At 43.1% G+C, this 14,628-nt stretch overlaps 1 protein-coding gene across 1 annotated transcript in view; it reads right to left on the minus strand.

The window, feature by feature from the left end:
• The window catches only part of ALDH7A1 (aldehyde dehydrogenase 7 family member A1), a 45,090-nt gene extending 32,576 nt beyond the window's left edge, over nucleotides 1–12,514 (minus strand). Inside the window, exons 1-3 of the mRNA XM_036279405.1 lie at nucleotides 12,312–12,514; nucleotides 11,019–11,072; nucleotides 10,008–10,073 (exon numbers count right to left, since the gene is read on the minus strand). Of these exons, the coding sequence (XP_036135298.1) occupies nucleotides 10,008–10,073; nucleotides 11,019–11,072; nucleotides 12,312–12,503 (312 nt within the window). The 5' untranslated portion in view covers nucleotides 12,504–12,514. The remainder of the gene's footprint in view (nucleotides 1–10,007; nucleotides 10,074–11,018; nucleotides 11,073–12,311) is intronic.
• Between the last annotated feature and the right edge of the window lie 2,114 nt (nucleotides 12,515–14,628).

The raw sequence follows: 14,628 nt of genomic DNA on the forward strand, positions 1-14,628 counted from the left end.
CCCAGAAAAGCACCTGTTCCCACTTAGCAGCCCCCACTCCCACCCTACCAGGAGGTCTAGAGAGTATGAGAAAGGATGTACGGCACAGAGTCCGGCACTGTCGAGCAAGAGCAGACTGCCAAAGAGATCCTGAATGCAAACAGCAACCAAGCCCGGCTGGTGTGGCCTGGTGGTTGAGCACCGATCCATGCATAAAGAGGTTGCTGGTTTGATTCCCGGTCAGGGCACATGCTTAGGTTGTGGGCCAAATCCCCAGGGGGGAGCGTGCAGGAGGCGGCCAATCCACGTTCTCTCCCATCGATGCTTCTATCTCTCCCTCCCTCTCCCTTCCTTTCTCTCTAAAAAAAGAAAAACCACCACCAGTACAGCCCAGTATTAAAGATAGAAGTCACAAAGTCAGCCGTCACCCCCTAGAGCAAAGACAGGTTCAGAAGACGACCCTGAATTCACACTGACTCCCTTCTCATGTACGACTATAGTCACCCTGGGTAAATACACACACACAATAGATGTTTCTAGTCAGATGTTTCACTAGCATTCAAAACAGTGTATACAGCCCTGGTCGGTTTGGCTCAGCACTTAGTGCGTCTCGGTCCGCAGACCGAAGAGTCTTGGGTTTGATTCCGGTCAAAGGGCATGTACCTTGGCTGCGGTTTGTCCCCGGCCCTGGTTGGGGTCGTGTGGGAGGCAACCAGTCAATGTTTCTTTCTTTCTCCCTCCCTCCCAGTCTATCTAAAGATCACTGGAAAAATATCCTTGGGTGAAGATTTTTAAAAAACACAGTGTATACAAAAAGTGAAATCCTAATATAAATGACAGACTTTGTATTTTTAATGATAACATATCAATATTGATTGACTAATTTCAAGAAATGTACCACATAAATGCAACATGTTAATAAACTTCCTAAGAGTGATGGGGGAACAAGGAGAGAAAGAACCCTGTACTTTCTGCTCATCTTTCTGTTAAGAAGGCTCAGAACAAGTCAACAGAATGGACCACACTAACATGTGGATTACTCTTTTTTTTTCTTTATTGATTTTTAGAGAGAAAGGAAGGGAGAGAGAGAAATACTGATGAGAGAGAACATCGACCGGCCTTCTCCTATATGCTCCCCACTGGGGATTGGACACCCAACCTGGGCATGTGCCCTGACCAGGAATCGAACCAGTGACCTCTTGACGCATGCATGGGTCGACGCTCAACCACTGAGCCACACCGGCCAGGCCATGTGGATTACTTTGTGCTGAAGGCACTCAAGACCCAGCAGACTCTGGAAAAGCATCTCACCTCCCCCTTAACTTCCTAGAAGAACTTAGAAAGGGGGGCCTGTGTCAGGAAGAGGGCCATTACCAGATATAACTTTCTGTATGTGAGAGATTTATCTTCATAGCAGGGCGAACATTTGTTTAAAGCCCCAGATCCCTATTCATTCCCTTCCCTCAGGAGGCTATAAGTTACCTGGCTGCCTCCACGTTTCACATCTTCGAGGGGCCCTGTATATACAGAACTAAAATCTGTTATTCTGTTAATCTGTCTTTTGACAATTTAATTATTAGACCAGACACAGTACCTAGAATTGAAGAAGGGAAATTTTTTTCCTCCCCTACACTATAAACCTAAAACTGCTCTAAAAAATAAGTCTATTGATTGTTTTGAATTTTTTTATTTATTGATTTCAGAGAGAGGAGAAAGGAGAGAGAAACGTCAATGTGTCGTTCTACTTATTTATGCATTCATTGGTTGTTTTTCTTCTATGTGCCCCGACCCTAGATCGAACACGAAACCTTGGCATGTCCAGACGACGCTCTAACCAACTGAGCTACCCAAGAGGGCTAAGTCTATTAATAAAGCAAAACAAAACAAAAAGGCCTGGCCAGTGAGACTCAGTGGTTGAGCATAGTCCAGACACCAGGAGGTCACTGCTTTGATTCCCATTCAGGGCACATGCCAAGGTTATGGGCTCGATCTCCAGCAGGGGGCGTGCAGGTTCTCCCTTCCATTCTCTGAAATCAATAAAAACATGTATTTAAAAAATAACATAAAGAGGGGGAAAAAATGGCGGCGGAGTGAATGGAGCTACACAGACCATCTCCCAGGACCAAACTAGAATTACAACGAAAATAAAGACAAATCATCAGGAAGGGGCAACCGAAAGGCAGCCTGGAGAACCACATAACCAGGGACACTGATTCAATCTTGGTAGGCTTGCGAGGATGAGAGAGGGGGCCGGGAGCCCACGGTCCGCAGCGGCCTGGGCTGGGACCAGCAGACTCAGCTGGGACCAGAAGACTCGGCTGGAAGCTGCACCCTCAGCTGGGTGCTACGCCCTCGGCTGAGTCCTGCAAACTCAGCTGGGTGCTACGCACTCGGCTGGTGCCGCTTGGCTGGGAGCAGTGCCCTCGGGTTAAAAGTCCCAGGGGGGCCCTGGCCAGTTTGGCTCAGCGGTAGAGCATCAACCTGTGGTCCACAGAGACCGGGTTCGGTTCCTGCTGAGGGCATGTACCTTGGCTGCAGTTTGTCCCTGGTCTTGGTTGGGTCGTGTGGGTGGCGGCCACTCAATGTGTCCCTTTCACATCGATGTTTCTCTCTCTTCCTCTCTCTCCTTCCCACTCTATCTGGATAAAAAATGGAAGAGTGTCCTCAGGTGAGGATAAAAAAAAAAAAAAAAAGTCCCAGGCGGCTCCAAGACGCAGAGTCCGGACAGAGGCTAAATTGGCAGCAGCCACTCACTTTGGGCTCCAGCAGAGGGAGGACAGACTGGACTGGAACTGTGTGGGGACACTCGGGATTTGGAGGGCGCTCAGACCTTTTGCTGAGTGCAGCCACTCAGGACAGTGTTCATCTTATGCCTTCCCAGCTCCCCTGGGGACAGGCGGTGGCCCCTCCCTAGGAGATTCATCCCCACCTGGTGGCCACTGAAATCCTAATTGAGGCCCATTAACAACCAGCATCTGCCCCACCCTTGGGAAATCCTCTTACACTGAGCACCTAAGGGAGTTTTTCAGTCAACTCAGAAACCAAGGTTCTTCAGGTGACTAATAGCCTCCAGGCAAAAAAGCTAGAGGATAACTACCATTCCCTGGGCTAGCAACTCTAACCAGGAAAGTTAAGACTTGACAGTGCTGTTTAAAGTGGGTCCTCCCTGCCTCATCCAAACCCAGGAGAGGAAGCCACAAACAGCAGAACACCAACACCCATTGGGAAAATTTGGCAAACTCCAAAGCCCACTGTGATAGCCAAAATGGTGAAAAACAGAAACAAATGCCAAATGAAAGAACAAGAGACCTCAACCAAAGATGAGATAAATGAGGTGCAGTTAAGCAAGTTAACAGAACTAGAACTCAGAGCCATGATCTTGAGGAAGCTCAACAGCATGTGTAAGGACATAGAGATGCTGAAAACAAGCCAATTGGAAATTAAAAACCACCAAGAAGAGATAAAAAATGACATATCAGAAATGAAAAACACATTGGAAGGTCTAAAAAGCAGAGTAGAGGAAGCTGAGGACTGGATCAGTGAATTTTCAGGAGACAGGGTAGAAAAAAAATCAACCAATCAGAAAACCAAAAGGAAAAAACGATTAAAAAACAGGAAGACAGCTAAGGAGAACTGTGGGACAACTGGAAACGTAATAATATTCTCATCATAGGAGTCCCCGAAGAAGAAAATGAGCAAGGGTTAGAGAATATATTCAAAGAAATAGTGACAGAAAACTTTCCTAATTTGGTGAAGGAAGAAGGCATTCAAGTTCAAGAAGCACAGAGAGCCCCAAGTAAGAAGAACACAAACAGGCCCACACCAAGACACATAGTAATCAAACTGCCAAAAATTAAAGACAAAGAATCTTAAAGCAGCAAGATAAGCAGTAGTTACCTACAAAGAAAACCCCATAAGGCTCTCAGCTGACTTCTCACAATAAACACTACAGGCCAGAAGGGAATGGCATGAAGTAATCAAGGTCATGAAAAACAAGGATCTGAATCCAAGACTACTCTACCCAGCAAGGCTATCAGTCAAAATAGAAGGTCAAATAAAGAGCTTCCCAGACAAAAAAAGGCTAAGGGAATACATTAGCACCAAACCAGCACTGCAAGAAATGTTAAAAGGACTGCTGTAATTAGCAGGAGAAATGGTAAGAAAAATAGAACCACACTAAACAAAAATGGCAATAAATAAGTACATATCAATAATCACCTTAAATGTAAATGGATTGAATGCTCCCATAAAAAGACACAGAGTAGCTGATTGGATAAGAAAGCATGACTCATCTATATGTTGTTTACCAGAAACCCACCTCACAACAAAAGACTCACATAGATTGAAAGTGAAGGGATGAAAAAAAATCTTCCAAGCAAACGGAAAGGGAAAAAAAGCTGGGGTAGCAATACTCATATCTGATAAAATAGATTTCAAAATGAGGGCCATGACTAGAGACAGAGAAGACCACTATATAATATTGAAAGGATCTATCCAACAGGAAGATATAACCTTGATAAACATATGTGCACCCAATATAGGAGCACCAAAATATATTAAAAATCTTCTGGAGGACTTCCAAGGAGAAATCGATAGTAATACAATCATAGCAGGGGACTTCAACACCCTGCTGACATCACTGGATAGATCCTCTAGACAAAAAATTAGCAAGGAAACAGAGGCTCTAGACCAAATGGATTTAATAGATATTTACAGAGAATTACACCCCAAAACTACAGAATTCACATTCTTCTCAAGTGCACATGGGACATTCTCAAAGACAGACCACAAGTTAGGGCACAAACTAAGTCTCTACAAGTTCAAGAAGACTGAAATCATATCAAGCATCTTCTCAGATCACAATGGCATGAAACTAGAAATCAATTGCAAGAAGAACATACAAAGACATTTGAACACATGGAAGCTAAATAGCATGTTATTAAACAATGAATGGGTCACCAAGGAGATCAAGGAAGAAATCAAAAACTTCCTGGAAACCAATGAAAATGAAGACACAACAATACAAAATCTATGGGATGCAGCAAAAGCAGTTCTGAGAGGGAAGTTCATAGCACTACAGGCCTACCTCAAAAAACAAGAAAAATCTCTAATAGACTATCTAACCTCACAACATAAAGAACTACAGAGCAAACAAAAAGAAAACCCCAGAGCAAGTAGAAGGAAGGAAATAGTAAAGATCAGAGCAGAAATAAACGACATAGAGTCCAAAAAAATAATTCCAAGGATCAATGAAACAAAGAGCTGGTTTTTTAAAAGATAAACAAGATTGATGGACCCTTAGCTAGACTCACCAAGAAACAAAGAGAGAGAACCCAAATACACAAAATCAGAAATGAAAGAGGAGAAGTAACAACTGACACCACAGAAATACAAAAGATTGTTAACAACTACTATGAACAATTATATGGCAACAAATTCAACAATCTAAGCGAAATGGACAAATTTCTAGAAACACATAGTCTCCCAAAACTGGACCAGGAAGAGATAGAAACCTTGAACAGACCAATAACAACAGAAGAAATTGAAGATGCAATCAAGACTCTCCCAGCAAACAAAAGCCCAGTCCCGGATGGCTTCAGGGGGAGTTTTACTGAACATTCAAAGAAGAACTAATACCCATTCTCCTCAAACTATTTCAAAAAATTCAAGAAGGAGGAAGACTTCCAAACTCGTTTTATGAAGCCAGTATAATTCTAATTCCAAAACCAGAAAAAAACACTACAAAGAAAGAAAACTACAGGCCAATATCCCTGATGAACATAGATGCCAAAATCCTGAACAAAATACTAGCAAATCGGATCCAGCAATACACCAAAAAAAAAATGATCCACCATGACCAAGTGGGATTCATCCCAGGAATGCAAGGCTGGTACAATATTCACAAATCAATAAACGTGATACACCACATAAATAAAATGAAGAATAAAAAACACACGATCATATCAATAGATGCCAAAAAAGCCTTCGACAAAGGAAGATATAAAAAAGTGAAAGCACATACCCTGTTCATGGATTGGAAGAATTAACATCATTAAAATGTCCATATTACCCAAAGCAATCTATAGATTGAATGCAATCTCCATCAAAATACCAACGGCATACTTCACAGAATTAGAACAAGTACTTCAAAAGTTCATACGGAACCAAAAAAGACCTCGAAAAGCCACAGCAATCTTGAAAAAGAAGAACAAAGTTGAAGGGATCAAATTTCCAGATTTCAGGTTATACTACAAAGCCACTGTAATCAAAACAGCCTGGTACTGGCACAAGAACAGGCATATAAACCAGTGGAACAGAACAGAGAACCCAGAAATGGATCCAAGACAATATGCTCAATTAATATTTGACAAAGGTGGCAAGAGCATACAGTGGAGTAAGGACAGCCTCTTTAATAAATGGTATTGGGAAAATTGGACAGCTACATGCAGAAAAATGAAACTAGACCATCAACTTACACTATACACAAAAATAAACTCAAAATGGATAAAAGACTTAAATGTGACTCATGAATCCATAAAAATCCTAGAAGAAAATGTAGGCAACAAAATTTCAGACATCATACGCAGCAGAATGTTTACTGATACATCACCTAAGACAACAGAAACAAAGGAAAAAATGAACACATGGGACTACATCAAACTCAAAAGCTTCTGCATAGCGAAAGATACAATCATCAAAACAGAAAGGTTACCCACTGTATGGGAGAGCATAATTGCCAATGATATATCAGATAAGGGGTTAATTTCCAATATATATAGAGTGCTCATACAACTCCACAAAAGGAAGACAAAGAACCCAATTAAAAAATGGGCAGAGGAACTAAATAGACACCTCTCCAAACAGGACATACAAATGGCCAAGAGACATATGAAGAAATGTTCATCATCACTAATCATCAGAGAGATGCAAATTAAAACAACAATGAGGTATCACTTCACACCTGTCAGAATGGCCGCCATCAACAAATCATCAAACAAGTGTTGGCGAGGGTGTGGAGAAAAGGGGACTCTAATACACTGCTGGTGGGAATGCAGACTGGTGCAGCCGCTATGGAAAACAATATGGTGTCACCTCAGAAAATTATAAATTGAACTTTCATTTGACCCAGTGATCCCACTTCTAGGAATATACCCTAAGAAGCCTGAAACACCAATCACAAAGAATATATGTACCCCCATGTTTGTAGCAGTGCTATTTACAATAGCTAAGATCTGGAAACAGTCCAAGTGTCCATCAGTAGACGAATGGACAAAAAAGCAGTGGTACATATACACAATGGAGTACTACGCAGCTGTAAGAAAGAAAGATCTCTTATCCTTTGAGACCACATGGAGGGACCTGGAAAGTATCATCCTAAGTGAAACAAGCCAAACAGAGAAAGACAAGTATCATATGATCTCACTTATTTGTGGAATATAATGAACATAACAGTTTGAGGAATGGGGTACTCCCAGAGACGTGGAAGTGGGGTACAGACTGACAATCCCCAGAAGAGGGCGTGGTGGGGGAGAGATAAACCACAGAACTTATATGCATGTATGCATGAACAGTGGACATGGACAACGAAGCTGGGGACAGGGCGGGGAGGGAGGGGGAGGGGGGAATCAGTGGGGGGAAAAGGAGAAACATCTGTAACAAAAATTAATCAAGAGAAAAAGAAAAAAAAAAGAAAAGAAAAATAACAAAAAATATAGTATACATACAAGAAAATAATAATGTTTAAAAATTATGCAGCAATTAAAAAAAAAAAAGCCCTGGCCAGTTTGGCTCAGAGGTTGAGCATTGGCCTGCAGAGCAGAGAGTCCTGGGTTCGGTTCCTGCTAGGAGCATGTATCACCAAAAAAAAAAAAAAAAAAATTATGCAGTGATTTTAGGCTGGTATACACTGCAATCACAGGCCACAAAATTTTAAACACCATATATATATGCATGTATGTATAATAATCACAACTATGAAACAAACACATAAAAGACTGGAAGGAAATGCACCAAAACATAACTCAATATGCATTCTATATTGAGAAAGGAAGGGGATTAAATTTGATTATCCTGTTTACTGCATCATCCAAATTTTTTTTTTTTTTTTTTTTTATCCTCACCAGAGGACATTTTTCCATTTTTTGTTCAGGTAGAGTGGGAGGGAGAGAGAAGAACAGAGAGAGAGGAGAGAAACATCGATGTGAAGGGACACATCGAGTGGCTGCCACCCGCACGACCAACCAGGGCCGGGGACAAACTGCAACTGAGGTACGTGCCCTTAGCGGGAACCGAACCCGGGTCTCTCCAGACCGCAGGCCGACGCTCTAACCGCTGAGCCAAACCGGCCAGGGCCCAAATTTTTTTTAAAGTAGGGAATATGCATTAATTTTATGACCAGAAAGAAAAATGGTAAGTTATTTTTAAAACGTTACAGTAAGTGACAGGGCTCTGGACTCTACTCTCCACCCAGGTGGGGTGAACTTTACTTAGCGCACTACTCACTTTTGGAAGTGGTGTTTTCCTGCATAGGCACATTCTTGATTGTGTACAATGGCGCCCTCAGCCTAATTTACGGCCACAGTTAAAGTAGAGGAAAAATGTTCCTTGTGTTTTGCACAGACAGTCTCTTAGCAAACAACAATGCTGCATCCAACCCAGGGCTCTCCCAGAGCGTCTGCCCCTCCCCAAGACCCCCTAGCAATCATTGGCTCAGCGAAAATGCTTGGCTCAGCAGTCCCAAAACTAGAGGCACGTGGTTTTATCACTGGCAGGTACTGAGATTTGCATGTGCCAAGCTCTCCAGTAAGCATTTTACATGATTAACTCATTTTACCCTCGTGATAACCCAGGAAGTGCGCACACACAGTCTCCCCTTTTAACATGACAAAACACACTGAGGTGAAGTAATATCCCCAGGGGTAGAGCTGGGTTAACCCCAGGTGAGCCCTACAGCCTCAGGCCTAGAATTTTTGGTGGCAGACCAAAAGGGATATTCAGGGTGAGGTGAGGGAGGATTGGGAAATCCAGGCTAACCCTGCCCTTTACTCTCCCCTCCTCCAGAGCCTGACCCTCATCTAGTGACAGCTAAGTGGGGCAAACTCCAATCACAATCCCTACACTTGCTCACATGACCCGATGGAGGCGGAGCCAGAGGAAGCAGAACCCGCCTGGAAGTCTGATGAGATGGTTGAAGAGCCCAGCCCTGCCCTTTGAAAGAGCTGCCAGCACTGCCCTGTGAACCAGAACCGTGGACGTATTTCTGAGATACCCCCCCTCACCCCCATAAAGCTGGTGGGGAGGGAGAAGCAGCAAATGGGTATTTTTAATATAGATATTCCTTGCCCTTCAATACAGTGAATTTATGCTACATCAGTAAGGGTTCTATTTTTTTTATTGATTTTTACAGAGAGAGGAAGGGAGAGGAAGAGAGAGAAACATAGATGTCAGAGCAAGACATCGATCAGCTGCCTCCTGCATGCCCACTACTGGGGATCGCAACCCGGGCACGTGCCCTCACTGGAAATCAAACCTGCAACCTTTCAGTGCATGGGACCAGGCCCACCCAACTGAGTCACACCAGCCAGGGAGGACTATCGGTAAGAGTTTTAATCCATTTAAAAGTACCCATTGGTGCCTTGGCCTGTGTGGCTCAGTTGGTTGGAGCATCATCCCATGCACCAGAAGGTGGCGGGTCCTTGATTCCTGGTCAGGGCACATACCCTGAAGGTTTCGGGTTCGATCCTCAGTGGGGTGTGTGCAGGAGGTAACCGATAGATGTTTCTCTTTCTCTCTTTCTTTGTCTCTCTTTGTCTCTCTCTCCCTTCCTCTAAAAATCAATACAAATATTTTTTTAAATTATCCATTAATACTGAAAGCCTAATATGTAAAAAGCATTATTCTAAAACTATAGCAGAGATTATCACAGCCCACAAAGAGCTCCCGTTTCAGCAAGAAGGCACTGACCTGCTCATCAAATGTTTCCTTCTTTCATTGCAATTACAGTAAATAGCCATGGCCTCCATACTTACATCTGCCCAGATTCTCCATGCTTCTCTTGCTTTCTTTACAGTTTCTTCATAGTCAGCCACACTAGCCTAAATTAAGAATTAAGGGGGGTGTAAATAACAAAAAAAGAATTAGGGTTAGACAAAGGGGAAAGGAAAGGGAAATGCTGATCTCCTAAGAACACACAGATTATTTTGGAAAAGAATTAGAAATCTCTGAGTGACCCTAAGATGGGTGGTTTGGAATGCTTTTCAAAGTCCATGCTTCCAAGAACTCACTGCAGCCCAGTAAGACAGGTAGAATCTAACTGTGCTTTTTAAAATCTTGCTTCTCAAAGCAAGGTCCGTTAGCCTCATCTGGAAACAACACCTGAGGTGTATTAGAATATCAGAGCCTTGGGATCCAACCCCAACTTAAGAGGTGAGTACCTTCATTTTAGAAGTCCCCAGGTGATTCAGAAGTAAGGCCTTAAAGGGATCCCCCTTCTCTTTATAATTCACCTTTTCTAGGGCACACAAACTTCCACTCAAAGAGTGGACAGTCTCTCCCAGAAGTCCTGAAATGTCAATGAAAGAGAAACATTGTTCTTTGACTTTGTAATTTTGTATTGCTCTTGATCACGCCCACTCTTTGTAGGCTGTTTGAATGAAAAAATAAAAGTACTGCCCTGGCAGGTGTGGCTCCACCTTTAGAGCATAGGCCTTCGGACCCAAGGGTCCCAATCAAGGGCACACACCTGGGTTGCATGTTTGATCCCTGACCCTGGTCAGGGTCATGCAGGAGGCAACAAATCAATGTGTCTCTCCCATGTGGATTTTTCTCTCTCTCTTTCTCCCTCTCTGCCTTCCACGCTCTCTAAAAATCAATGGAAAGATATCCTCGGGTGAGGATTTTTTTTTTTTTTTTTAATACTTACCGCCCTGGACAGTTTGGCTCAGCAGTTGAGTGTCAACCTGCAGACCAGAAAGTCCCGGGTTCGGTTCCCGATCCAGTCATGTACCACAAACAAACAAACAAACAAAAAAAGTACTTACCTGTCGGACTCTTGCTATTGGCTCATTGTTAGCAGGACAATAGGTCGTGATAACCTAAAAACAAAAAGATAACCACTGACTACCATATATAGAAAATGTAATCCCATCCAAACTGGGGGAACAGACCAAATTGGAGATGGAGGGTGGGGAAGGCTAAGATACAATATCCAAACTCGGAACCTTAACTTCTGTTACAAATTAGCCACTCTACAGAGCTTTTCATTTTGACCTAAACATTCAGAACCTCCTTTCTGCAAAACCCACCCTTGTCATCTAAGTACAGTATGAGGTACATTAACAAAAGTCTAAATGTAACTGGGCATTTTGTCTCTTTTTCCATTAACAACCGATCCTTGCCCTGCCCACCCTCTGGTCATAAAACTGCCAAGGACAAACAACTGTGTCCACACAAACTGAAAAGGTCAACTAGAAAGAAAAAAAATCAAGGCATTGCCATTTTAAAGGGGGGGGGGGGTCTTCAGGAAAAAATATTTTATCCAAGAACTTAATGATTAGATGTCAGAGGGGAAACAGCAAAACAAAACAGGAAATTACCAATTAAGGGGGACCTTGGGTATTAAAACCACCTGCGTCTCCTACAGTCACCAAAAGAAAGGAGTTTCCTCTGTACAACATGCTGTTTTGTTGCATGTTATGTAACATTTTCTTTCGAAAGCTTTCTCCTGTATGCGACTCTCAAAAAATCTAGGCGATAATTACTTTAGCTTTCCAAAACGTTTTATTGAGCTCTAACTGGGCGCCAGGCATGGTGTTAGGCTCTGGAAACGAAGAAATGCGGAAAGGCGGGTCCTCAAGGAAGCTCAGAGCCCAATGAAAACAGGGCAGGATTTCAGGAAATCCGAGCTTGCAGATTCCACAGGATATGGGAAAAGAAGACAAAGTAAAACTATACACTAGAACATTACCTGTGGCGCATGTTACATCTGAGGAACCACAGTCAGGCACAAAATTAAGGTAATTTCCACCGTTAAGCGGGTTGCATTTCTCACTACAGACTGCAGAACTCTGCCCTAAGGTTTAAAGTATGCATGAAAAGTTTAACTCCAGCCAGCTCCAAAACGACATCGAACCGACTCTCCACAGCACACAAGGACCTAAAATCTAGGGGTATGTTTTAAGGCACCCTACACGAGAAAACTTATACTGCGGAGCGCCGAAACTTCCCACCCGGTAAAACCGCCTACGGCAGCAGCGGGGAGTCGGATGGAGCCGAGCCCGCCGGGCCGCCGGAGGGAACTGAAGCCGCAGAGATTTCCCGGGACGCCCGCATACCTCTCCCCGGCCTCCCCAACTTCCATTATACACGCCCTCGTTTTCCTCACGGAGCCCCAGCTCCTTCAGCCAAGCATACTGGGGCTGATTGATGAGCAGAGTGGACATGAAGGCGGCAGGCCTGTTCCAAGGTCCTAAGAGCTTGCTCCCCCTTGCAGCGCGCACACAAAGGTGGCAAGGTACTCGCCACATACTGAGCCCAGGGCGCGCAGCGCGCCTGCGGCCTGAGGAGTGCCTGAAATACAGCCCCGCCCCGCGCCCGGGAGAGCCCATTGGGCAGACCCGGCCCCGCCCCGGGACACGCCCCCACCCCTCAAGGCCGGCCCCGGTCTTCACCCTGAGCTTAATTTAGGGCTGGAACAAAGGGGTTGCCACAAGGAGGAACCCAAAAGGATGCTGGAGGAAGCCGAAAGGATATTGCCATCTAGTGAAAGACCTCCGGAATCGCGACACCCTAGCTAGAAATTCTTCCCAGCAAAATATTGTCCCTATAAAGTACAGTAGGTTAGAGCAGGCTTCTCAGACTGTAATGTGTATGTAGTCACCTGGGCATCATGTTAAATGCACATTCTGAATCTGTGGTTCTGGCTCGGGGTCTGAGAATCGGCATTTCTAACTAGGTCCCAAGTGATGGCGCTGCTGCTATTCCATGGAATAGCCAAAGGAGGAGTTGTTTTTTGTGGGTTTTTTTTTTGTTGTTGTTGTTGTTGTTGTTTTGTTTTGTTTTGTTTTGGTGGAGGGAGGTAGAGGGTTGTTTGTTTTCACTGCTTTGTCATATTACAAATTAGAGTTTTCTAATTAACAAAAAAAAATGTTAAATTATGGTACTTCCTTCTAAATATCCTGAGAATATTCTTGCTTTTGAAGAACAAAGAGAGTTTTGATCAATTTCTTTCATTCTCAATTTCTTCTATCTTCTTGCATCATCCTTTCCATTCATTCCCTCCTTACCATCCCATTTCCCATTTAATTCCACAATAACTGGGCCTACCCTATATAAGGGAAATACTAATTTCTCAGTCACGGTGATCTGAACATGAGTTAATATACACACTCTCAAATCAATTGAATTAATAAGTGTTTCAGTGAGTCCCAACCTATTTTTCAAAGTATTACTCTTGCTACTTGCCTGTGGACTTTCACATTACAGCCAGATGAAATAAATCATTTTATGTTTCTATATAAAGCCTGTGTAGACCTCCCACAGTGTCTTTGCCCTTACTGTTCTCTCCACTGGTCAAACCCTTCGTCCATTCAAACTTGAGCTTTATCTGTTCCACCCTTATGGCACAAATAATATCAGCAAATATTTGGTATGTATCAAGCACCCACCAAGAAACTGTAGTAAGTACTGAATGATACTTCCATTTATAAATGTTACATTTTTCCCTATTAAGGCAAGTACCATCTTCTGACTTATCTTTGCTCAGCTCCACAATTCCCATCATTGTATTAGGGTAATGTCTACCTATATGAATGAATGAACAAATGAACCTTTGAATACACCTTAGGAGTAATAACTATGGATACCCTGTCCAGCATTGGTTCTCTCTATCAACAACTCACCTATTGTCTTCCATCTTTCCCTAGGATTGAAGCACTCATTTCCTTCATTTTATTTCTCAGACATTTTATTTTATTAATTTTTTTTCAATCCTCACCTGAGGAGGATTGAAAATTTTTTTTTCATTGATTTTTATTTTTTAAGGTCGAGTAGGAGGGAGGGAGGGAGGTAGAGAGAAACATCGATGTGAGAAAAATACATTGATTGGTTGCCTCCTGCACCACCCCAACAGGGTTGGGTATCGAACCCACAACCAAAGTAACTTATGTGCGCTTAACTGGGGATTGAACCTATGACTCTTTGGTCTGTGTGTTGACACTCTAACTGCTGAACCAAACCGGTCAGGGTTATTTCTCTGACATTCTTTTTGCTTTTCTTTTTTTAATCCTCACCCGAGGATATTTTTCCATTGTTTGTGTTCAGATAGAGTGGGAGGGAGAGAAACATTGATGTGAAAGAGACACATCGACTGGTTGTCTCCTGCATGACCCCAACCAGGGCCGGAGATGAACTGCAACCGAGGTACATGCCCTTAACCAAAATCAAACCTGAGACTCTTTGGTTCTCCCGCCGATGCTCTAACTGCTGAACCAAATTGGCCAATTTCAAAGGTATTTTAACTGAGAATTTAATTCTCACTTTCTGGCTGCCAGCAAGATTCTTTGTACAGGTACCTCAACACCACACCCTTCCTTCTCTTGTCTTCATTTGATTAAAAAATGAAAAGACATTTACAAATGTACTAACTTTTAG

Source organism: Molossus molossus, unplaced genomic scaffold (genome assembly GCF_014108415.1).
Source record: "Molossus molossus isolate mMolMol1 unplaced genomic scaffold, mMolMol1.p scaffold_m16_p_3, whole genome shotgun sequence".
NCBI classification, from domain to species: Eukaryota; Metazoa; Chordata; class Mammalia; order Chiroptera; family Molossidae; genus Molossus; species Molossus molossus.